The sequence below is a fragment of the Leptodactylus fuscus genome, chromosome 10 (assembly GCF_031893055.1).
Source record: "Leptodactylus fuscus isolate aLepFus1 chromosome 10, aLepFus1.hap2, whole genome shotgun sequence".
NCBI classification, from domain to species: domain Eukaryota; kingdom Metazoa; phylum Chordata; class Amphibia; order Anura; family Leptodactylidae; genus Leptodactylus; species Leptodactylus fuscus.
The window spans coordinates 8,013,434-8,040,248 of record NC_134274.1 but is presented as its reverse complement, the minus strand read 5'-3'; the positions used below and the strand labels follow the sequence as shown (position 1 = coordinate 8,040,248).

Genomic DNA, 26,815 nt, shown 5'->3' with positions numbered 1-26,815 from the left:
GCAATGAGGAAAGAATGCAAATAAGGAACCTGCTCCAGCCCAAAGTGTCAGCTTATAAAATCCCCGGGCGGCAGGCAGGCTGACAGTCATTGCTACCATGGGCAGGCTACTGCTGTGCGCTGCTCTCCTGGGTCTCCTCACCGGGGCCAGGGCCACAGATGAACCGTAAGTCTAGTAACCTGTATACATTGTATCCTGAGCTGCTTATTTGTATCAGTCTGACGACTCCTAGTATGTTACCCTGTTAGGACATGCTCAGCTAATAACACTATGGCTCAGGCTCCTTGTTTAGGAAGGATCTTTAGGTAATATACTGAGTCCCTCTGATTGTAATACAGGGGGTGCACAAACTTTCTTTGCTCTGAGTCCCATTGCTGGATTGTACTGTAATGCTAATAGTAGCTGTTGTGACTATATGTAGCACGTCCATTACTAAGGGCTCTGTTCTAGGAATCTGACAATTTTTGGTAAAGAAATTTGGAGTAAACTTTGCAGGGGCTTCTTAAATACTTGTAGATGAATTAAAGCGCCCCCTCCCCCAAAATCAATGTCCTGTGGTATCTGCTGGATGTATACATGAAAGTTACACAAGGATCTCTTATATACACGGTCACGTCTACTATTGTGGCTGCAGATTAATTCAAGATTATTGTGCATTGAAAACTGGTGTGTGTGTGTTTTTTTTAAAAAAAATTTTTTAATACAAATTTAACCCTTTAAAAAATGTGTTCCTATAAGGACTACATACAACCATCATATAGCCATTGCAAAAGCTTCACACTTCCAAAAATAACAAATCTATCTATCTATCTATCTATCTATCTATCTATCTATCTATCTATCTATCTATATACTCCTACTTATAATAATATTAATAATTGCGATAGTTTGGATGTTTGTTATTCAATCACACAAAAACGGCTGAACGGATTTGAATGAAATTTTTGGCACATAGATAGATTGTAACCTCTATTAAAACATCGGCTACTTTTTATCCCGGTATATGACATGGCTTCATGACTGTTATGGATTTATGGTCACATACTATCATACTATATTACACTGCTCTTGGCAGCACCTTATCTCAGCCTCTGAGAAAGCCAGGGTTGTTATCTCTCGGTGTAAACACATGCTAACTCTCAGTGTATACACATTTGCCTATGATATGATCTGCACCATGCAGTACTGATACACTGACTTGGGCAAACACCTTTAATCCAAATTGCCAGCTTGTCAATTTTAAACATGCCTGGAAAAAGAGAATCTAATTTGTTGCAAACAATGAGAGCTATCAAGGAGCCAGAAGTCACAGAGTTCTCCTCAAGCGGAGATGACAGAGATCATTGACGCCATTAACCCACTCATTATATGGTGTCCCAGCGAGCTGCTGAGATACCGGAGCAATTACAGGCACGGTGCGAAGACCAACTTTGGTGCCAGTCCAACTGGAGAGCTACCGAAACGCCAGGGCAGGCAGATCATCAAAGCCAACAACACACTCATTATATGGCGTCCCAGCAAGTTGCTGAGCTGTCGCAACAATCACAGGCACAGCGCGAGGAACGAGTTCAGCGACAGGCTAGCTTGACAGCTGTGGGAATGCCACAGCAGGTAGATCATCAACACCAACAATGCACTCATTATATGGTGTCCCAGCGAGCTGTTGAGATGCTGGAACAATCACAGGCACAGCATGAGGAACAAGGTCAGCAGCAGGACAGCTTAAAAGCTGTCAAAACGCTGGAGCAGGCAAACCATCAACGGCAGCAATTTGCTGAATATAGGCGTATCATTGACACTCCCTGTGTGTGAATGAGGCTTAAAGTGAACCTAAACCCAGTCCAATCTGGAGAGCGCAGGTTACAGAGCGGGAGCAGCTGAGCAGATTGATATATAGTCCTAGGGATACAATTCAGTAGACTTTACTATTTACTTAAATCCCTGCTTAGAGCCAAGTGGGTGGTCCTATATGTATACAGTTACACCTGCCAATCACTGAGTAGGACCGCCCACATGACTACCAAGCAGAGAAGGGGAGCCATTTAAATGAAAGAATTATAAGGCTATAGCCACATCTGTTTTGGACCTGCAAGCCCGATTTTTGCCACCTCCACCAATTCTTTGAACCTTTTAGTAGGTGCCCCCACTGGTTGAAGTGCATTTCCCACCATTCCTGAGTAATCCTTGTTGATTAGGTGGGCGGTCCTGGGCTATAGCATAGACAGGGACCACCCACCTGACACTACAGAGGCTAATTAGCATATTGAGTGCTGAAATGAGCTGCATTAATTGAGTCATGGCGGGGGCTAGAGGAAAAATTCCAATACTGTTGAAATGGGCAACCATTGAAGGATGCAAGGAGTTGGAGTTGGTGGTGAAAGGTTTCAGTAGGTCCCGCTCTGGTGTTTGGATCTTGCAGTCGGTTTTTCCATCTCTGCCATGATTTGCCCGATTGAGACTAACTGAATAGCGGCAGCAAACGTTGCAACTTGACTTTTATCGTTCGATCTCCCACTGCAGCAAGTTATGAGATTCACGTTAAAGGTGGCTCCATCTGTGCTCGGGAACACGTTCTAGAATAGGGCTCTGGGTCAGTAACAGGATACAACCACACCATGTTCCAACCTTGTCTTGGCCCCGTAATCTGTGTATATATGGTAATGCGGAGGATATTATTTGTCTTAGCAGCATTACTGTTCCAGGTCCCAGCCCAGCGCTGCGCTCCTTCCCTCCCTCCTCCACCCAGTCTTCTTGTTCTGCAGGTCTGTCCTGCTGTGAATAACAGGATGAAGAATCCCCGAATCAGCTTATATGATAATTTCTAGTCTGTGCCTAGGAGACCATCAGCACCTCAATCACTGGTGGCGGTGTAAATACAGGGAGCGCAGTCTGATCCGGTCCTGGGCACGCTCAGCACAATGCCAGGGTTAGGGAGTTATTGGGCGGCTTTGGGGTAATTATTACTGTCAGAGCTTTAGGGATAAGATGTGTCTTGTCTTATATAGGTGTGTCTTATAAAACGCTTAGCTGTTGGGTTTCCATTATGGAGTATTGTATAGAGCAGGGGTAGGGAACCTTCGGCACTACAACTCCCATCATGCTCCATTCACTTCCATGGGAGTTCCAATAACAGCATGCTGGGAGTTGTAATTTTGCAACATTTGGAGTGCTGTACGTTTCCTACCCCTGATATAAAGCCATTTTCCTACAAAATAGGCCCCCCCTTCAATAACAGCACCACCCTTGTCCATAGGCTTTATTTGGTACCCCCAATGTAGTCCTTGGAATAATATCACTGTTCTGTAAAGAGTTTGGGGGAGGGGGGTAACGGTAGTCCCCTGTCTAGACCAATATGTTCTCCATGTACTCAGCACCCCATCCACTGTATTGTGGCGAACGGTGTTGCGCCCAATCCCTGTCCATCGCTCTAGCCACTATCTGATCTGTGCAGGGTCTGAGTGATGGACCCCCACCGATCAGATACTGGATGACCTAGCCACAGTATTTAGGGTAGGAAAGCCATGCCTTTGCTAACGTAGGACAACACCTTGCTGGCTTTGGGTGCAGCAGACTGGCATTGAGGGTTAGAACTTCAGTTGTCACCAATATTACACCAAAATCCTGCTTTCACAGTAGTTTGGCTTCATACTGATCCATTCGAGAATTACGATCATGTCTAGCCTATTTGTCTAGTTTATTGGAGGGGGTTCAGCTCACTGTGCGTTGTGCTCCCTGAAATACAGGACCGAGTGATGACGAGTATCCTTCAGATGCAACTTGTGCCAAAATTGACCTACAGTGAACCTTGTCATTGTCACTGTCACTTCTTTCCAAGTTTAAGATGCCGCGGGACACCAACCTGAGTAAATATTAATAAAAGAACAACTTGGTTCAGATGTCCTTTTGAGCGGAAGGAATTAATGCCAAATTTATGACTTGTACGTTCCAGCTTTGGATTGCCCTGACCTTCATGGAAATTTTTTTTGTCCTTCGGCTACTCCTTGTTGTGTAACTTGTGCTTATAGTCACGTCACCACTTGTGTCATTGCAACAGCCTCTGCTTACATGGCCGAACTGGTGTCCATGCAAATGGTGGACAGACCATAAATTGGGCACAAAGTGCAATATTCTTTTACTTTTTTCTATATATTGTAAAAGAACTCTACATACCATTGGAAGGACTCATACACCCTGACATGGAGCCTACAGCCCTGTATGTTGGCAAATTCCCTTGGACTCCATATATTCCCTATACAGATATGGAGTTTATATTGTATATGTTACAGATCTAGACCTTGATGATCCTTTTTTTTTCTCTTTTTTAGAACATATGCCCTCACCACTCCGGCAATGATGTTCAGCGGGAGTAAGGCACAAGTCTGTCTAAACCTTCTGAATACCACTGAAACAGTAAATGTTATCGTAGTACTGGAACACAATGGCAAGAACACCAGCATCATGGCACAAGATTTGGAACCCAATACTTATTTCCAATGCAGGGAATTCGAGGTAAGTCTGCGGCTACTGACCTGTCTGTTTTTTGGTGTTCACCTTCCCATGAGTTGTCAGATATTGCAACTTGGTTTTATGCACTTGGATGGGGCAGATCTGTAAAGCATTTGGTGGACCCAATTATAGTCTATGGTTTCCAGTGATAACCACTTGGGTTTTTGCACCCCTTTCCCCCCTTGCTGGTTAGCTAATACACTCATACGCTCATGAGACCAAATAAACCATTTTATACACTTTGATACAAAGTTTCTGAGCAACCCTTATTTTGAAAAATATCCAAATTCTCGATGGCTGGAGAAAAAATACAACAGATTTTTGTTGCTGGTCAGATGTAAATTTAGGAAAGATTTTGTTACCTTTGAACTAAAGCCGGCCATTCATATTGAATTGGCAGATTTTCAGAGTACTACCAATAAAGGGGGTCTATCAGCCATTACCCTTTTGCTCACCGGTTGGCCTTCCATTCAAGCTTTGGTGTTGGCCGGATTCCATAAGAACTTTGATCGGACTGATTACAAAAACTTATTTTTGTCTTAGAAACGTGTCCAAACTCCTATAACAGTCGTAGTGCAAAAATCACATCCTGAACCTAGACCTTGGCATAAGCCTAAGTGTACAGTTGTTGCACCTTGTAAATTGTTCGGGACATCCGCACATCAGTTCCTTCTCTCTTGTCGCTGAATATGTAACTTTCAAGTCTTTAAAATAGATCTCATTGCCATAGTATTGGACCTGATCAGAGACTACTTTTTTTTTTTTCTCCTTACCTCTTCACCAAAATGTGGTTATTATTCCTGACTTCTAAGGATCAACTAAGACATGCCTGTCCTTTAAGTATCTGTATATGGGAAAATCCCACGACCTAGCCCTTGTGTAATAATATAGATGGCATATGTCACAATTCCATCTTGGTAAAGTTTACCATGACCCATACTTTTCCATTTGACCATTGTAGACTAAGACCCCATGTTGTGGAAATGTGCAAATCTGCATTTCTGCAACGTGGAGCCGTAGCCTTAAGGGTATATGGATTCCATTTTCCTTGGAATCTATTGTTATATTCTCATTCTAATCAGACATTTTACCTCTGGATTGAGAATATCAGCAATGTTAATCTGCTAAATAAATGCTGTTGTTGACATAGTTCACATGCGTGTCTAAGCCTATTGTGTGTGGTTTACGAGTACGCTTGGCACGTCTCCGCACCTGATCTAATTCTATGTACGTTACATTGTGAAATGAGACAGATTACCTAAAGCTATGGTTTATCCTCCGTACCCCAGGTGCCCGCTGTCACTGAACCTGTTCCCGTGGCCATCATCTTTTCAGCAATTGGTTCCGCTACAGACCTAAGAGAACGGAAAACGGTGGTGATTAAAACGCAACGTCCAGATAGCTGTATGTGTCAGATGGACAAGCCCATATACAAGCCTGGAGAAAAAAGTGAGCAACGTTGGTGGACTTGTGAAAGGGAACTTCTAAAAATGTCAATGCCCCAATGTCCTGTAGTATTAGGATGTACCGTGTTGTTGCCTGAATTATAGTGGCCATTTTGACTTCTCTTGTTTAAAGTTAAAAGTAGCAGATTTTTTTTTAATTTTTTTTTTTTAACATTTCACATCAATCCTTAACATTGGCTTGTTTCCATTTCAGTGTTGTTCCGTTTTATATGTCTCAACTCTGAGCTGAAGATAGTGGATCAGAAGGTGAGTGGCTCGCTAGAATATTCCCCAAGGCGCACGACACTTCTAGGTACCTACCTAGCATGAAGTCAATCCATAATGCCTATGTCTCTCGAATCCATTAGGCGTTGTGTGTATACGGAGCTATGACTGGTATATCTGGTAACATTTAATGGCTCGTGTCACGTTTACTGTGTGCCGAGTGTATGTAGGAGATGGGCAAAAGCAGGAAGTCAGTAAGGTGAGGTTTCAACCAATCACTGCAGAGCAGGAAGTGATCTCTTGGCATTGTGAAGACACTTGATTTATGTTAAGGACCTCTAAGTATGAAACAGTCTTTGTGTTTAATTTCTGCAACTAATGTCTGTTTTCTTTTTCTCCCTTTCCTCTTCCAGTTCACAGAAGTCTACATGGAGGTAAGTTATACGACCTCCAACCTTTGGGTTTTCTTTTTGGTTACTACTCAATAAATCAGCTACTAACGCGCATCATTCAGTAACCCTGGTCCTTCCAACTCACAGAAGACTTTGAGGTGCTTACGCCAAAAATACAAAGTGTTAGCAGATACTGATGGGTTCCACTCACCATTTGTATATTGGGACCTCATGGCTCTCCCATGTCAGTTGGGTTTCACCTGCATGATCCTTTGGATTTTGGGGAGATAAGCCACAGTAGTCCCTTCTCAAAGTTCAGTATGTATGTACTGTTTGGCCAAATGTGTATGGAGGAGTCAGTGAGAGTAGTTGACGAAGCAAGTAGCCTACCTAGATCTAAAGTGGTGATGGGCTTATTTGCTACCCGAGCCCTGTATCCAAACATACTAAGGCAAAGAAACATGTTGGTTCTGAACTGGGTACTCTGTATACTATGTTCTATCTATTTCAGGATCAATCAAGAACCAGGATTGCTCAGTGGGTTGATCCAAAGTCAGAACATGGGGTGTACTCTTTCGCCTTCCAGCTGATAATTGATGCTCCTGCTGGAAACTATATAATCACTGGAGAAAGACAATCTGGACCTCCTGTAAGGCAGTGGGTCACAGTGGAGCAATACGGTAATTTTAAGCTTTGATGTACACTTATCCAAGACCCAAAATTATAAAAAGTCTAAAGGGTTCTACTGAAATGATAGGTCGCTTTAATAACTTATAAGGGTGACCCGTTTGGCTAGTCCCCAATTTATACACTACAAGGAAAGGTGACACCCACTTATACAAATATCAGTCCAGGGCACTGACCATTCCTGATTGTGGTTTTGTATGGTACATATAATATATCCATGCTATGATGACTATACAGATAATATGGTTGGCAACTGAATGTTTATTCCAATGGTCAGAGGAGACACCAGATCAAGCCCCTACCTATCAAGTGCCACATTCATGCTGGTGACTCCCCAGGTCTGGCTTCTTCTTCCACCACTATCTTTCATCCCAAGCCCTTCCCTGACCTCTTAATCTTGAATAGCGATCATATTGTGTAGAACATTTTAAAGCCTATGATCCAAGGCAAATCAAGACTGTACATGTTGAAATGCAAAACTCTCATTGCTTCTCTGCCATTGGGACGCCCAAATACGAATTATTGTACCGACGTCATGCTTCGTTCTGTTGCGGTTAGGTTATATTAATGGGACAGAACATGATATGAAACTTCATAGGTCTACTAAATACTTCATGATGACCTCAATTTAGTGGTCCCTACACTAATGGGCGCTGCTCATCATCTGCCATGGCCAGAAAGAACCCCCTACTGCCGGGCAAAGCCCCCTTGTGTCTTAATACTAATACAAACCAGTGTTGGTTTGCAAGGAGCTGGTGAATGGAGTGTTGTAGTTGTAGTCTTGGCTCACCCATTGAACTTTTTGCAACAGGGTACGTTGTATTAGAACAATGGTCGTGAGATTATACCACCTATTGGTTGGCTTATGTTTACCACATGGTTATTGCTGTTGATATACGATGACCTGTTTTCACGTCTTCCATTCTTTAAGTGACTTTACTGATACCCTTGTTTCTATTTTCCAGTGCCGCCCCGTTTTAAGGTGGATGTCGATTGTCCATACTCTGTATCAGTGACCGCAGAGTCTATGAAGTTCAACGTTTCTGCTAGGTATGTAAAACTGTCTCTCTTCTTGATTTCCATTTTTTGCTAAACTTTTATTTCGACACTCATGCGTTACTTTATCTGCGGTCTCTTCAGCTACGTTTATGGAGAGCCTCTGCCCGGCGAAGTCGCCATTCGATATTGCAAATATCCACAATACTATGGCAGACGACAAAACTGTTTCAAGGATAAAGAGGGCTCCTGTGCCGATATAACAGGAAAGGTGAGTAATGTTGTCATGATGACAAATGCTAGAACCCTATGAAGCTGGGATCCACCACATTGATCGGAGGCCACCGCCACTAACTCTTGATGCAGTAACTTGTCTTCCAGGACCAGTTGTTATCAGTCTTGTCTGGATCTGTAGTATGTTTTTGTATTGGTGGTATGAACTATGTTCTTATCAAGAGCATATGGTGCATTCCCCAATCTTGTCTTGGTAGCAGCTGACTGGCACTAGGTGCTACGGTACAGTTTTCCGTCCAATAAGTCCCAAGAGCAATGCCCTAGTAGGTCGATTATATTGAGCTATGAGTTGGTGGGAAGTAAGCTTTTTGGTAGTCTTTCATGTGCTTAATATCAATAGGATTACGCTATACGCCGCATTTACTATAGCTTCACCCTAAAGTTTCATCCACTATTAAATCAACCCTAATTTTGTTTCTACTACAGCTTGACAAAGATGGTAAATACAATGGCGTGATTGACCTGTTCTCACCATTTATGAGGTCTTCAAGAAGTTCTTCTTTCAACATGGATATCACAATTACTGAAGAAGCAACGGGTAACTACGAGCCCTACTGAAAGCTGACTTGGCTTAAACCATTACACCATTGATATGGAGTAGTCTGAGAACTTGTTGTAGACCAGATAGTTACACTTTCCAAATCTAAAATGATTCCAATTGTACTGGTGGAGAACATGGATGAGAAATGCTCTGTTGTATTTTTTTTAGGAATGCAAGTCACAGAGTCCCGTTACGTTTCAATTACGAGCCAACCAGCCAGACTTAGTTTTGACTACGAAGCCATGAAACCGAATTATATGAGGGGTATATATTACTGGGTCTCGGTGAGTATTTGTAACCAACATGTACTGTAGACTGTAGTGGTGGTGGACTGGGTGATGGTTCATAGATGATCTGATAAAGGGATGTCTACAGACTTGGACGTATAAAATAACACTTTGTTCCCTGGAATTTTTAATTTTTTTTTTTCATCCTGGGTATGGGGTATTATCTTTTTAAAATTTTGCAACTGTATCTTCTAGATTTTCTTCTTTTGGTCCAACCCACTATCCCTTGGGGAATGACCAACTCTCAAATAGTCCTCATGCACATGACTATCACTTTGCTACCAGGAATCTTGTCAATAACCATAATCTCATCCAACCATATCAACAACCCTCTGAATTTTTTTTTTTTTAAGGCCAGACTTACAGATGAGAGTGATCAGCCAATGCCAAATCAAGAAGTCGAGGTGCAGATTGATAATGGCGAACCCCAGACTGCCATCACTAACTCGGACGGCAGGATACAGCATCCAATAGACACCTCCAATATGGTTGAAGCAAATTTTACTGTCCGTGTAAGTTAACTGATCTAACGGAACCGCATTATCGTGTTAAAATAATCATAAATAAAAGTGATATTGGGTAATAATAGTTACCCATTTGACCTCTATGTATCCTTTTCTACTTTTCCATAGGTTAGCTACACAAACCCTGACCAGTGCTACTATGCTGAATGGTCAGAAAAAGACTACCCCTCCATTGAATTCACGGTTTATCGTTTTTACTCCTATTCTGGAAGCTTCTTCGATTTAAAACGTCCTAAAGGAGAATTGGGTTGCGACCAGACTCACCATATTGATGGGGATTACATCATAACGCCAGAAGGAACTGGTGCTAAAGTGGATACGGTCACTGTCTACTACCTGGTGAGTGTGGTCCATCTACTTCTTAAGTGGTCCATTGGGCGACGAGTTCAGATGGGACTACACCTAATCTAGCTTGAGTTTGGTGAAGGAGTTAAAGGGGATATCGTCAATCCTTAGGGAGAGACCACCATTTAGGTGTGTGGAGTCTTATTAAGCCATTTAGCGCTCCACTGTGCTAAGGAACCTTGGCACAGTGGAGCGCAAAATGGCTTAAGACTCCACACACCTACATAGTGGTCTTTCCCTAAGGAGTGACAATATCCCCTTAACCCTGTCTAGAAGCCTCTCTCCTCTGCCAAGTCAGTTTTCTCTGCGCCGGGCTGAAGAGATCCAATCAGATTGAAACAGCTGTCCTCAAGCTGAGAGACTGTACTTGGTAAAATCCCACATCATTGCAGCAAAGGCCTCTGGGAAGGTCGGGCATGATGTTAAAGAGAGCGCCCTCTATTGGGCTGCATAACTGAGGCATTGTCTTCCTAATTACATCATGGAAGACAGATTAGCCTTTGGTGAAGGTCTCCAATATCTCATCAAACATATTCAACATAAGATGAACCATGGGAAGTCGCTCAGATACACAAAATCTATAATAAATTAAAATTTTATATTTTTGTTTGTTTTTTTAAGGTGATGTCAAAATCTGTGATCGTTTATAGTGGTCAGAAGGATATTTCTTTATCTACAGGTAAGTTGTATGTGTGTGTGGGCACCATTGGGAGACTTTCAGCTGAATGATGCATCTGGCATCCTGCTCTAATGGTGTTTAACCTCTTCGATGCTGCCACCAATAATGACTGGTGTCTAAGGGTTAGTTCACACAGGGAGCGTGTTAGCGGATTTTGGCACCGAGAGTGACGTGGGGAGCCAGCCATGTCACTCTTGGGTCAAAACCGGCCTGCCATGACAAACGAATGGACCGACTCCGGAGGTTACTGCCGCAAGGCGGACACCGCGACTCGTCGAATCTACCTGAAGACAGGGCAGCCTGCTTCTTTTTTTCCAGGAGTGGCAACATGCCAAATAGTAGCCTGGCGGTCTACATAGACCACCATTGTGAGGGGGCGGATTATGACGTGGATTATGCGCCATAATCCACCCCCTCCATGCCTGTGTGAACTAGCCCTAAGGGTTCTCTTTGTTTGCCATAGTAGACTACTGAAAGCCCCTTCTTTTCCATCATAAGTGAACCCTGCCAAAACCCTGCCATTGTCTTAACACTCGCCTTGTAAACTCTAGCACATACATGCACTTTACCATGACTTGCAACCCTAGTTTTTGTTCCTGTACTGGAGCTGAGCGCAAATACAAAAATAAGAAAATTAACATAAAGTACGCTGAAAGAAAACATTTTTTTTAAACAGAAATAGACATATTTCACTTTGATACAGTTGTCAACATTGGATAAAATAACTTCCAAATAGGGTTGAGCGATCGTGTTCGGAAAAGATCAGATTCCAATCGGCGATCAAGAAAATTTCATGATCGCGATCGGAATTCCGAACACAATCTTTTTAGGTGGGATCGAGATCAGTACTATTTCCCACAATGCTTTGCTTAGCCTTCACACTGAGTATATGCTCCGCTCATTCTGCGTAGAGTGTATACTCAGTGTGAAGGCTCCACTGCGGTTCCATAGGAATGAATGGAAGCAGCCGGCACACAGCCTTAACACCCTGCGCGCCGGCTGCCTCCATTCATTGTAATGAGAGACTAAACTAACATCTCTAGTAGCTACTTACCTCCAGAGATGGCTGCTCCGCTGCCCGGTGTTCTCCTTCTTCTTTGCCTCGCTGCCGCTCCACGCTGCTCTTCTCGCCTCGTTGCCGCCGCCTGCCAGGTTAGTGTTTAAAGAGCTAGGAAGGCGGGGCTTGTGTCTTAAGAGAGTGTGGGCGGGTACAGGGTGGGGAGATGTGACTTCTCCCCTCCCAGTACCCGCCCACACTCTCCTAACCTGGGAGGCAGGGGGCAGCGAGGCGAGAAGAGCAGCATGGAGCGGCAGTGAGGCGAAGAAGAACACCAGTCAACGGAGCAGCCATCTCTGCAGGTAAGTGGACACCAGGGCTAAGTAGCCAGAGGATTAAAAAAAAAAAATCCTCTGGCTACTTAGTGATTCACTACACAGCGTGGATTCTAACAATTACAGCGTTCGATTGTTGGATTCCATGCTGTATAGTGAATAGGATTGCTTTTAAAATTCGATCTCCGATTAATAAAAAAAAATCCCATTGACTTGCATTGGGATCGGAATTGGGTTAGAAGGAAAACTGATCAGAAATCGGATTTTAAAATTGATCCTGAAAAGTCAGGATCAATTTTAGAGACTGAGGTGCAGTTAAAATTTCTCAATTCTTTATTCTACATGGTGTATGCTATGAAAAATGGAAAGCAACATGATCGAACCTAGAAATTACAGCTCATGCTGCAAAAAACGAGCCCCCATACAGCACGAATGGTGGAAAATAAGTTAAGGCTCTCAGAATAGGGTGACACTTAACTAGTTATTTCTTGCCAAATGGTGCAATGGAAAAATACAACTCATCGTGCAATGTTGACTCAAAAATGACAAATGTTTTGCTTCTTTTACTGCTTTCACGGTGGGATCGCAGCCTTATCTGCCAAACGATCCTTCTTGCCCCCCTCGATATTGCTACATCCCATTGCTAGCTTTCTTTAAGGCTTCTGACTTTCCTCCTTGCAGCCAGGAATGGTACATTCTCCTTGGAGATTCCGGTGTCTTTCGAAATGGCCCCCAGTGCTGAGTTGGTGACGTATGCGTTTTTGAAAGATGAAATTGTGGTTGATACGCTCACGCTCAATATCGAAAAGTGCTTCAAAAACAAGGTATGTAGACACATGTGGTTTTTGTATAGGACATGCTGTTTTAGTGGTTATTTTCTGGAAAGTATGGGAAAACCACAACTATGAAGTCTATTCTGGTTGTACATGTGAAGACCGGAACCTTCATCAAATATGTCTCCCCTTCTAGAAGGTTCATGATCTTGACCATTGTGTAAAACTTATGTTTCCAATCCTCTCGTGCCACTTAAAGGAATTCTACCATGAAAGCAACTTTTTTTCTAATTACCACGTCGGAATAGCCTTAAGAAAGGCTATTCGTCTCCTCCCTTTAGATGTGGTCTCCGTCACGGCGTTCTTTAGTAATACCGGTATGCTAATGAGGTCTTGGCAGCAATGGGGGCATCCGTCTTCTTCATCTGCCTCCTCCGCTTGTCTGTCGTCTTCTTTCTTCGTCATGTCTGACGCCTGCGCAGTCGGCTCTGACAGCGAGACCCTGTTTGAACCGACTGCGCATACCGGCCGGCGGCCATATTTCCAAGGCTGCAATTATGCGCAGTACGCTCCTCACGTTTTTGCCGAACAGAGTATACTGCGCATGCTCAGTAAGGTCCGTACAGTCCTCCGACGCCTGGATGAGTTCACTCGCGCGTCGGAGGGCTGTACGGACCTTACTGAGCATGCGCAGTTCACTCTGTTCGGCAAAGACGTGAGGAGTGTACTGCGCATGCGCGCAATTGTAGCCTTGGAAATATGGCCGCTGCCCGGTATGCACAGCTGGATCTAACAGGGTCTCGCTGTCAGAGCCGACTGCGCAGGCGTCAGACATGACGAAGAAAGAAGACGACAGACAAGGGGAGAAGGCAGATGAAGAAGGACGCCCCCATTTCTGCTGATGACCTCATTAGCATACCGGTATTTCTAAGGAATGGCGCGACAGAGACCACATCTAAAGGTAGGAGACGAATAACCTTTCTTAAGGCTATTCCAACGTGGTAATTAGAAAAAAAGTTGCTTTAATGGTAGAATCCCTTTAACTATTGTTTCCTGTGATGTGATACCTTATTGGGCCTCCTCAGCTACCAGAGCTTGGTATGATTTGGCCACCATCCTCGTAGTAAAGTTGTCCTCATAGATGTTCCTCATTCTAGGTGTCTATGGCCTTCTCAAAAGATAAAGGACCTCCAGGATCTAAAGTTGAAGTGCAACTTAAGGCCGATCCAAATTCCTATTGTGCCCTGCGTGTGATCGATTCTAGCCTCAGACTTCTTAACCCCTATGAGTCGTTTTCGGCCGATCGAGTAAGTGTTGGGTAACGGTCTTCTAGCTTGAGCCATTTTTACTGATCTGGCTGGTGGGTGGGTGACTCACAAATTTCCAAATCTGGAAATTATAGGTTGAAACCTTGGCTAACCCTACATTTTTAATTCCAGATCTACAACTCTCGCAGTTTCTATACCTATGGATACAAAATCGAAGACTTTGATGTTGAAGACCCAGCACCCGCCTGTGAGGATCCAGACAAGCTAGTCTTCTGCGGGGGAAGGTACTATTTACCTATGAGCAGTAGCACAGAAGGTGATGCCTATAAAAAACTTAAAGTAAGTACATGATTCAGAAGGGTAATGTTGAGGGTAAACCACTTTTTTTCCCATGGAAATTGGGAAATTACATAAAAAAATTTTTATATTTTTTCCTTAGTCATTGGGGTTGATTATGGCAACAACACTCAGGCTCCGAAAACCTGAAGTCTGTGATAAGAATCCGCCTCAAGCCATTGCTGTTCCAATGCTGGAAGCTGGAAGTGAGTATAGTTTTTGTTTCCAGATTTGTACAATATTGGACGTTTCGGGCCCTATAATACACTTCCTATCTTGTCACAGGTGCTAATTTTAAAGCTTCCGGTTTAGCAATGGATTCTGCAGGTGCAGGCGGAGGTGCAGGTGGAGCAACCACAACTGTCCGACAAAACTTTGCAGAAACGATGTTATTTGTTATTGTTCCTACCGAGTAAGTATCTTGTTTTTGACCACATGACTATGGGGACCTCAGAAAAAACGTGGGCCAACACTGTGATGACATAACACTATATGCACACGGCATGAAATTTTTTGAAAATGGCCACATCGGCCTTTTGTTAACTTAAACCACAAAAAATCCTACTTGAATACTCAATGTACAGTCCATATCCACAGCAGGCTGTCCTGGGCTTTCCTTCAGGCACCAAAAGCCGACTTAAAGAGGACCTTTCACCGATTTGGGCACAGGCAGTTCTATGTACTGCTGGAAAGACGACTGCGCTGAATTCAGTGCACTGTCAGCTTTCCTGATCTGTGACCTGGGTAAAGAGCTTTCGGTTCCGGTATCCTAGCTCTTCACAGTCAGAAGGGCGTTCCTGACAGTCTGTTAGGAACGTCCTTCTCTACAGCAGGGCCTATAGCGCAGTTCAGTGTGAGTGGGGAGGAACACCGCCCCCCCCTCCTGATAGTACTCGTCTATGGATGAGCACTGTGAGCAGAGGGAGGGCGGCGTTCCTCCCCGCTCACACTGTACAGCGCGATAGGTGCTGCTGTGGAGAAGGACGTACCTGACAGACTGTCAGGAACGCCCTTCTGACTGTGAAGAGCTACAGTACCGAGACCGATAGCTCTTTACCCGGGGCACAGATCGGGAAAGCCGACAGTCCGCTGAATTCAGCGCAGTTGTCTTTCCAGCAGTATATAGAACTGCCTGTGCCCTAAGCCATAAAGGTTTTCTTTAAGAGTGCCATAGCCCCAAAACGCAATTAAAAAACCCATCTGGGTATCACAGACCACTACATCAACAGACCCCCGCTTAAGTTACACCTCAATCTTCTAATGATCCACTTCTCCATCAACCATCTCTCCTCCCAACTCTTTAGCAATCCCCCCCCCCCATCCTCTTAACTCTTGCCCTATTTGGCCCTTGCACCTTTATAAGTCTGTCCCCCACTTCTCTAAGTACATCCAACTCTTCTTTTACCCCTTTCATCCCACTTTTCCCTCACCCAAGTCATATCTCCCTCCGGCTGGGCAATAACCATCTATGGTCCTATGGTCGATTTAGAATGGTTTGGAGACTTTCGAGTTTCACCAAATTCATTTTAGAATCCTCCATCAAATCGGTTTGAAATTTAGGTGAAATCCAACGAGAAAACCTTGTATTCCAGAGGATCGCAACACTTGTAAAGCTAAGCTCGTTTAGCAAGTCTTGGGCTCAATGGAGCTGACTTGTTATGCCTTGTATGAAAGTTTTCGAGCTTACAAGACTTAAAAAGTTGCAATTTTATTTATTTATTGGCCTAAAATGCTACATTTTTTAAAAAAAATCTGTGGTGCCTTTGCCATTTTGTAGTCAAGTATGCCAGTCTGGCGGAGGGTGGACCTCACTTAGGAGGCTTATAATGCATAATATTAGGCGCACCCTTCTCCACCTCTAGGACTATGAAGACTAGCAAGAGTAGCTCCAGTCTTAATTTATTTGCTCTTCATTTCGCCATGGGCCAATAACCTCTGCACCCCCTCCCCCTCCCCTTCCCTATTAACAAATGTTCCAACCCTATTTTGCTCTCATACCTTGCCAGGTTGCTTAATAGTGTCCCCATTCCCTCCCCCTGTTCCCTATACAAAAAAAAGTTCCCCTAAAGCTGCCTTGTGACTGAAAGCACCAGTGTGATTGGGTGGTTGGTGCTCCATTTATTGCAATGGGTACTTCTACAGGTTAGTTCTGGACACCCTATAACAGTGAATATGGTGAAGGTCATACAAGTGCACTGGGGTGCCATTCACCGGGAGCAGGCATGGGGGGAATATCGGTTCTCATTGCTTGGGGACCTTGCAGTCTGATTTTGCCCCAATTTCCCTATTCTATCACCTACTCCTTCAGTCTCCGCACCCAATCTCCTCTGCCCTGCTCCTTCCCATCAGTTATCTCTATTTTTTTCTACAATGTTCTTGATCTAACGTAAATTCACAATCCACGGGTTTAGTGTAATGACACCAAAGTCCATGGTGGGCAAGTGTCATCCAGGAATGAAGATTGCCTATTGTTAAACTCTGCTCCCCGGGTTGTCCGGGTTGATACACCGAACTCTCGATAGACCTGGGGGTTTCAACTTCTAAAGTCTGTCTTTCTTTTGTTTAGCACTGAAGGCCGAGCCACTGAATCGGCGATAGTTCCAGACACCATCACAACGTGGGAAGGAACTTGTTTCTGCAATTCTGCCGAAAACGGTTTTGGCATGACCAAATATTCAGCCAATTTTACAACAATGCTTCAATTGTTCGTCGAGGCCACCTTGCCATATTCTTTTGTTCGACAAGAAATCATGAACCTCGTAGTGGTTGTGCACAGTTACTTGCCGAAGTGTGTAAAGGTGAGCAAATGTAAAGCTGGATTGGAGATCTCATCCATAATGAGTGGCCTTGGCAAGGTGCACAAGAACACAACTGCAGGATCAGACTATGGGTAGTAAAAGTAGTTGTAGCAGGTGGTGGTGTCCTGTACCAGTTACTACGGCCTTTGCTGTCACTTTAGGTCCTTGTTACTCTACAAGAGTCCAACGCGTTTACCGCTGTACAGAAGAATGAGCAGCAGAATCCGTGTGTGTGTGGAAATGGTAAACTCCCCTTCACCTGGGAAGTACAAGCCAAAGTTATTGGTAAGCCCGGTGATTTCCATGTCTACGTGCCGACCTACACTTGGTCATCACCTACCTGACTGTTTACACCTGTGTATATCTGGTTTGTTCCTCTTACCGCAGGCGAGCTCAACTTTACGGTGTCTGCTCAGGTAACTCACACTGCTGAAACTTGTGATGGACCATTTGAACCTTCTTCAGATCCCATCTCTGATGCCGTGATGCAAACCAGTATTTCTGAGGTGAGCCATTGGAGACGCTAAGACCATGTGCACCTACAGCTATTCAGTGGTCGAAACTGCGCCAAAAATCTACAATAACTGTGCAAAGTGTAAAAGGATTGGACCAAGTCTCTTCCGTCTGATCAGTGATGGGGTGTTGGTACAAAATCTCATCAATGTTTTAAAAAAAACCCAAACCCTGCACCCCTACCAGTCCATGGGTTGTGGTTCTGCCCTCCTGAATTGACCCCTTTTCTGCCTTAGACTATTAGACAATTAGAACGGACCCTCTCGATCTTTGCCAATTACGGCTTCTCAAAAATTCACATTGGCCAATCTGTTGTGTGTGTGAACATGGCCTTACTCCATAGTTTGTGGCGCATACGTCCATACGTTCAATGTTTATACCACTGCATGGAACCTGTATTCAATCATTCAATGGTACAATGTTTTCTATATAATTTTTTATTTTTCAGGCTGATGGAGTCCCTAAGCAACTCACTCAAAGTAATCTAGTCTTTCTGGACCGTAAGTCACTTTCTTCCCCCCCCCAATCACTTGTTTTGTTTTTTGTTTTTTTTCTCTGTTACTTTAATGTGTTCTCTCTGTAGGTGGTGGTGTTGATCTCCCGGTCAGTATAGCTTTTCCGGAGAACATGGTGCCAGGCTCCGCCAGCGCCCATGTAACAGTTGTTGGTAAGTACTTCTAGATGCGATGGTTAAACATGTTTCCCCTCCCGTTCGGAAAGAAAAGTCCTTGGAATTCATTAGACTTCTGTAGCTTTTTGCATCCTTCCATGGCTTTCAAGATCTCTGCATTCTATCAAAGGAATTTGTTACAGTAACTTTTTCCTAATCCTTGCATACTGCTGAAAACTCTTCAATACCTCCCAACCCGGACCCAACGGGATAAACCAAAAGAACATCGCCGATCGGCACATAGCGTGATACGGTCTTGTGAACTTCTAACGCCACACTGTCGTTGAGACAGGTAGAGCGTGTACATGGTAATGCCAAGGTGGTGTTATGGTTCGACTCTCGCCTGGTACAGTTGGGAGAAGTCACAACTGCTTTAGATGCTTACAACGACCAAATGATTGGGAGTGAGTAGAGATGAGCGAGTAGTACTCGATCAAGTAGGTATTTGATCGAGTACTACGGTATTCGAAATACTCGTACTCGATCAAGTACCACTCGCTGTTAGAATGTAAAAGTTGGATGCAGAACCAGCATTGATTGGCCGAATGCTATACAGTCGGCCAATCAACGCTGGTTCTTCTCCTACCTTTAGAAGTCTTCTCCGTGCAGCTTCCCCGCGGCGTCTTCCGGCTCTTCATTCACTCTGCCAGGCATCAGGCCTGGGCAGAGCCGACTGCGCATGTCCGCTTGTAGTGCGGGCATGCGCAGTCGGCTCTGGCCAGGCCCGATGCCTGGCAGAGTGAATGAAGATCTGGAAGACGCCGCGGGGACGCTGCAAGGAGAAGACTGCTCGGAGGATCCAGCCCGACCCTCACTCGTGGACTTGGTAAGTATAATTTGATCGAATGTTGCCTACCCCTGAAACGAGCATTTTCCCCCCATAGACTGTAATAGGGTTCGATATTCGATTCGAGTAGTCGAATAATGAGGGGCCACTCGAAACGGATATCGAACCTCGAACATTTTCCTGTTCGCTCATCTCTAGTAGTGAGGAATGCTGCGAGACCGCTGGGCGCCGGGACCTCTAGGAATCCGAGCCATCGGAAGTGGTTGAAGAATGGATCTAAAAAAAAAATCGGAGGTGTAGACCCATGCTTTTCAAATATAAACTTTTATTATAGTCAAAACACAAGACGTTTTCTGACAATATTCCCTTTTCCAAGTGTGTACAAGCAGTAAAGTGGTTTTGCACGAGCAGAGAAAGGGAAAGCACTTTACTGCTTGTATAAACTTGTAAAAGGGAATATTTTCCTAAAACGCGTTGTGTTTTGAGCATAATAAAAGTTTATACTTGGAAAGCACAGGTCTACAACTTGGGTTTCTTTTGAAGATCCATTTTTAAACCACTTCCAACGAAGCTTGAACCAACAGGATGGTCACGGGTTTCAGGGGATGTTGCGCTTCATGGTTAGGTATCCACTTTGTATGCACAAGACGGAACACAATGGTGGAGAGTTCATTCTGTGACTACTGCCATCTTTGGAGTGTTGCATCCTCTCACCCAGGGGCAATACATCTACATGGGGAGGCCATCATGATACTTCTGTGCGCTACATGAAGAAGGTGCTGTGAAAGTGTATGGGCCACTATTTTAATGTGCCGCCATTACTGTACAGGCAAAGAGGTCTGATGGCTGAAGAATTTTTCCATAAGACTTGTCTCTTTTTCTGCTGGTCAATGACTTCTTCATTTTCTTCAGGTGATTTTGCTGCACTTCCTTTACGACACCTTCAGGATCTGATCCCGAAACCCTGCGGCACTGGTGAACAAGTTCTGGCTCGCGTGGCCCCTGTTCCACATATAGTAAATTATCTGAATGCTACAGGACGACTAGATGATCAGACCTACGAGAAAGCAAAGGCGACCATGTTAGCAGGTGAGTGTTGGGTCTCTGTCTTGACTTTACCAAACACTTTTCCAGAATCTGGTTTTGTTTGCAGACGTGTAAATCTGCTGATGGTTTTGCTTTCTAGGATATTATCGCCAAAGTGCTTTCGCTTACGGTGACGGTTATCGAATGTTTCCAAACCCTGGAGAAACCGTTAATACTTTGTAAGTAAGACTTGCTGCAAAATCCACTCTCAAATTTTTGTATTAAAATGGATGATCAGAACACTTTTATTTTATTATTTGGAAGCCCTCCTGGTTCGGTTTCTGCATCTGCCTATATTTAAGGTGAATTCCCATGTAGCAAAATTGTTTCAGCATGGATTGTAACTGAAAATCCACTCCGTACAACCCAATGGCTTTGTTTCCGTTGCAAGAACCATTCATTTGAATAGGATAGTCTCAGAAATATTGGTGACAAATCTTATGCCTGTAAATTCACCTATGTAAAGGAGGTTTTATTTTTTTTCCATCTTGTGCACCACCACTGATGGAATGGAGAAGTGGTCGGACAAGCGCACCCCCGCTTCACTCATTTCCAGGATGCCTTGGGGGATCACAGAAGTACAATGGGACTGCTGAGATCTCTGGAGCCAGGACATGCTTGTCTGTCCACCACATCATTCACAACTGGGAACACAAAGCCCCCCATTTTTGTGAATGGTAGACCCCCCGTGATCTGCAATTTGCCCCTACCCTGAAGAGATTGTATGTTATGTGTTATATAGGCTGCTTGATTTTGCAGTTTATCCATATTGAAATGAAAGGGGTTTTCTAGCCCCAAATGGCTTTTCCAAGCTGATGGTCAGGTCGTCAGTATCTGATCTGTGGAAGAGGGGTTCCGACGCCCAAACCCCACACAACAGTTGTTCCAGCCGATTCCAATTGCTTGTAACTGACGCAAATAGAAATGGCTGCGCGTTTCTAAGGAAGCAGTTATGAGTGAAAAGCTAAGGACTTGGTTAAGCAGCCAACCTACTTGACTGAAGACTTGTTGTTCCATCCGCAGTTTGAACGCGTTCACCTTTAAGACATTCGCAGACTTTGAGAAACATATCTTCGTTGATCGCAAACGACAACAGCAAATCTTGATCTCATTGGAGAACACCCAAGACCTGGAGACTGGCTGCTTCAAAAACCAGGGAGAACTGTACACAGCTCAGGTGAGACTTTATTAAATTAGACTTTCTTGAATTGTTTTGCTGGAGCGTACTGTAATGCAAAAAAAACCTCCTGAATTTGGTTAGGCGCAAATTCCAAATTCTGCTACTGATTTTGAAAAATTCTGCGTCAAATTGCATGTCCAGATCTGTGTCGATGAACAAACCATCTTTTCCACCTCCCATTTGTTTCAATGGGAGTTCTCAGGTGGCAACCACCTGAATGTGTAGGATGCTTATTCTCTGGCTAGCTGCCTCTCATTGAAAGGAAGGGGAGGCAGATTTGAGACAGATTCCATGTCAAAATTTGCATCAAATTCTGCACCAAATTTCTACATGTCAACTTGACCTTTTTTTTTTTGTATTTTTTTCTCCATACAGGACTCTGACAGTGATATCTTCATTACAGCGTATACCGCTGCTGCACTCTCTGGATCTGAATACAGTTTAGCAGTAAGTAACCTGTAATCCTTGGGAATATGGAAGCCCTTAATATATGGCAATATAAAGTTATTACGGGGACCTATTTTACTATGTTGTTGGCATTTTGGTGCAAAGTTTTAATAAATCCCATATAGGCCATATAGACACTCCTATTGACAGCTTTAGTTTACACCTACTTATGGCCAGCATCAATTTTTATAAAGGGGTCAAAATGGATGGACTTAGACTTATGTAATTATGGACAACGGTTTCCCTTGTTTTCTAGACTACGATGTTGACTGGAGCTATGAACTGCCTGAAAAATGCTCCAAAGACTGAGCAACGTATCCAAAACCAAGCCGTCATGTACTACGTCTTCGCATTGCAAAATGAACATAAGGATAGAGATGCCATGTTCGAGATTCTGATGGCAAAGGCCAAAAACGAAGGTTCGATTATTTCAACTCTTGTAGATTTGCCTATATCTATATACCAATACTGTATTCTAACAATTTTTTTTTATTCCCCTTCCCTTTAATGCAGATGGCACACTTCACTGGGAACGTGACAACATGCCCAAGAGACCAGTAGGACCATATTATTGGTTACCGTATCCTTCACCCGAGGTGGAGATGACCTCTTATATGCTGCTAGGCATGGCGGCTACTCCCGATATTGACCAAGAACGTATGAATGTAATAGCCCAGATCTGCATGTGGCTTGCTCGGCAGCTAGGTCCAAATGGCAATTACCGATCCACACAGGTAACCATGAGAAATGATCCTCGAAAAATGTGTTTTGGTTGTAACTGCTCCATCAACCACTTCGTTCTGTTTTACAGGACACTGTTGTGGGTCTCCAGGCAATGACCACCTTTGCTAAACTTGTAGAAAATTCTACTCCTTCTGAACAACATGTAGTGGTCAGAAGGGACAATGCGGATGTGGCCACAATGACCTCAAATCAAGCCAACAGACTATTGGTCCAGAGAGCATCTCTTCCAGGCACCAGTGGGACCTACAACATTGCCGTCAGTGGGACGGGCTATTGCATGATACAGGTGACCTTCAACAAATACACTTTTTCCATTCCCTTCACCTTGTTGGCAGAAATCATATAGTTTCTAAGGGGGGGAAGGGGTGTACAAAAAATGGGAAGACTCCTGCAACTATGAAGACAACAGTGTTAGAAGTTCTTCAGATGTTGCCTTTAGTCTTGGTGGCTCATCCAACAATGGCTTGATCGTGGGGGTGCACTAATCTAAAATTGCCATAAAGTGTTTAATTCAGGTGACGCTCCACCACACACAATAATGAAGCAATACATGACCCCATTAAAATCAATGGGTTATCGGTGCCCGTTTTTCTCAACCTATGTGGTACACCTACTCCAGTGGCTATGCCGTGCCGTCTGTGTAGGCGCCATTGCTGAGAATGCTCCAAGTGGCCAATTTACTAATTGCACAGGATCTGAAATTTCTGGGCACTGGTGCCCTCCACCATCTTCATATACTGAAGTATAGTGATTAAGGGTATGGGTCTCTTCTACAATACAGGATAGCCACGAGCAAAAGGATTAGCTTGGCGTGCTATGCATGACCGTTTTTCTTACGTACTTGAGATCTGGAGCAGAATCTGTCACGTAACGGACTCCATGGTGTCAGATGGGGGCACTCGGTGGGAACTTTTTTTGCTTGAAAAAGCTGAGAAAACCTGTTTTGTATAATCTATATCCCCATATGTTCTTTTTCCTGAGCCATGTCTCCAACGTAATTATTGACTTCTCCCCATGGCTTGTTGTCTAAAAACTGAGCCCTTTAAACAGATGGCTACATAAAGTTCTTGTTCGTGTTTAGAGGAGGGGGATTTAGATGTGGCTGTAAGGGTGAACTTTTAATTGTTTTTTTTTTTATTTTTATTTCCCCGCTTTTCATAGACTACAATGGCATATAACGTTCCAGTCCCCAAAGAAAATTCTGCTTTCTCGTTGTCCATGTCCACCTCTCCAGATGACTGTATTAATGGAGTGGCTCGCAAAGTCACCATAAACGTCACCGTCAGGTACAGTACAATGCTTAATGGCTTTTCTATGAAGCGGACCCACCCACCTATAAAAAAATTTTTAAAAAATTGTAAATCAATGACAACTTTTTATTACAAGGTAAATGGATTCTATATGGGTGTCTGTACGTGGTGTTGGAAAACAAAAATTCCGTAGTCTCTCTATGCATACTTGTATCGAGTATAAGATCCTGCCATGATCCTAAAAGCGAGGGATGTAAATGTAACACAACTCTTATTTTTTAGCTATCAAGGAGTCCGCGAAAACTCTAGCCTGGCGCTTTTCATAATTAGATCGTTCTCTGGTTACAGTGCAGACTACCCCTCTCTTAGCAAGGTTGGTGTTCATACACTTAATGTATCTTCTTGGTGAACTTTCCTGTATCAAGTTGACCCCAGAATTTTTCTGACTGTTCTTACTCAATATAACCTATGTGTATCCGGAAAATTCACAACCCTCCTAGCAGTGACCTCAGCCCAATTTTTTAACATTGAGATATTTTTGTGCACCGCTCTCTCCCAACCCCATCGTTGTAGCTCTGTAGCCGTCTACAAAGTGTCCACAGAGCAGAGGACCGCATTGACACATTGTAGCCTTCCCAAGGGCCACAATTAACCTATAAGACGTCTTCTATCCATCTGAGACCTGAGATCTCACTAGGGTTGAGCGATCAGGATCGTATTCCGATCGGCGATCGAGCAAATTTCACGAAAAGATCGGAAATCGGATCCTGAAAGCTCAAGATCGGCTCAACCCTAAATCTCACCTGTGTATAACAGAATCGTGTAAGTGACACTTCTAAGACGTCTTCGATGATGGCCACCCCTATGAACTACAATAGAAAGATTCACCCAACATCCTGTATGTGTGGGATGTGTTTTTTTAAAAAAAAATTTCAAAGTTTTGTTGATGGACTTGCCTTGGCTATTGTCCCCCTTACATTTAGTGACTAATGGAATAAAAGAATCTTTCATCAAATATTTTGTTTCCTTTCTCTTCTTGCAGTTGAAGGACAATGAAGTTATTTCCAGGTTTGATGTGACCCCGACAGGACAAATCGTCATGTACATAAAGAATGTAAGTGAGCTTATTCCGGCCATAAGAACATCTATTAGTACAGACTTGCGGGGGAGGGGGTCTTCTGCACCATCCAGGTGCTATACAGTAAATAAAAACATCTAAGTAATTGTCTCTGTTTTCTTCTTGAGTTGCTCGAATTGCTACTTTTCCTGAGATGACTTTGTCTTGCTACAGTTTTCTTGCATTAGTCTATGTTGGCCACTTTTGGGGTGCATGCGCTGTTTTTGCAGGATGATTTGCATTTGGGCTAGACCTATAAAGGGGAACCAGTTTAAACAATTGTCAAAGCTTTTATCTCGCATTGTATGCCCTAGTCAATGATCTGGACTTGATCACATCTTTAAATGCAGGGTCATAACGTAACTTTTCATCCCTATTGTCTCATAGCTTTCCAAGGAGCCTAAAAAATTCAGCCTTAATCTTTTCATGGGCCAACGTGTAATGAACGTGCAGACTAGTAACGCGGTGGTGTCTGAATATAATGACGAAGGTAACTATAAAATGTAACATGAACCCTTATGCACATAAGATCCTGAGCCTGGTCTATTTGTGGGGTCTGACCTGTTTAGTACAAAATCTACTTTCATATACTTAATACGTGTCCATTGTATCCCCAGATGAGAATGGATATGCATCGTTTCCGCACCCCTGTGCTGCGTCTTCAAAAGGTATATAAACATTCTCTAGTTTGTTACAGTATTATGGAAATTGTCCCAAAATCCTAAGTCAGTTCCTTAGGGCCAACATTGAGCTAATCCAGTTGATCTGGGCAGTGATGAATCCATGGAGAGATGTCAAGATGAGTCTCCCTATATCCAAGTGACTACTTGGAGTTGACTGAAGCCAGTCTCTCGTCTGTAGGGTCTATTATTTATGGGATAACATGTTGGACCTTATTGGTAGGTCCTTTGTTTGCAAAGATTGGAAGTGGTTGAACAGATGTTTGGTATAACTGCAGAGTAGTCTCCTAAAGAATTCCAGTCCAACATGTCTATGAAATAAACATGGTGATAAAATATAAAAAACAAAAAACAAAAAAAACTTTGCAAGTCTTCAGTAGGTGATACCTTTTTTAATGGCTAACTCATAATGATGACAGAATATGACGTTTCGAAGCTTTCCTCTGAGCTTCTTCTTCAGATATAACTGAAGAAGAAGCTCAGAGGAAAGCTTCGAAACATCATATTCTGTCATCATTATGAGTTAGCCATTAAAAAAGGTATCACCTACTGAAGACTTGCAAAGTTTTTTTTGTTTTTGTTTTTTATATTTTATAACCACTGGCTAACACGGTACCAAAACAAACATTTTCCTTTTATAAACATGGTGGTAATAAATGTTGTGGTTAATTTCTCGTTCTCTCTCCCCCCCCCCCTCCCTCATTTCTTGTTCCCCCCCATTTCTTGTTCTCCCCCCCCCCCCGTTGCTCCGCACCCTCCTCCTTTCTCGTTCTCCCTCCCCCCACCTTTTTTCTCATTCCCACTTTGTAGCATCTGAATGAGAAGATGAATTTCGCCAAAGAAGACTCATTAAGGAATCCTTCTACTTCACTTCGAGCACCATGGGACAACTTTTTGGAGAAGACTCAAGAAC

General features: G+C 43.5%; 1 protein-coding gene across 1 annotated transcript; it reads left to right on the top strand.

The window, feature by feature from the left end:
* The first annotated feature begins 97 nt into the window (after positions 1-97).
* On the top strand, positions 98-26,815 carry LOC142183272 (alpha-2-macroglobulin-like protein 1). Its single transcript, XM_075258299.1, has 36 exons — positions 98-165; positions 4,326-4,509; positions 5,796-5,955; positions 6,166-6,218; positions 6,590-6,610; positions 7,080-7,248; positions 8,221-8,305; positions 8,396-8,522; positions 8,972-9,083; positions 9,255-9,370; positions 9,727-9,885; positions 10,006-10,236; positions 10,864-10,921; positions 12,935-13,077; positions 14,184-14,333; positions 14,466-14,633; positions 14,734-14,836; positions 14,916-15,042; positions 17,197-17,428; positions 17,590-17,713; positions 17,816-17,934; positions 18,390-18,441; positions 18,525-18,608; positions 20,311-20,487; positions 20,585-20,663; positions 21,508-21,661; positions 22,040-22,111; positions 22,368-22,530; positions 22,625-22,845; positions 22,923-23,141; positions 24,017-24,141; positions 24,388-24,478; positions 25,148-25,219; positions 25,610-25,712; positions 25,840-25,890; positions 26,713-26,815. Exons 1-36 carry the CDS (start codon positions 98-100, stop codon positions 26,721-26,723), a joined length of 4,383 nt encoding a protein of 1,460 aa, XP_075114400.1. The 3' UTR covers positions 26,724-26,815.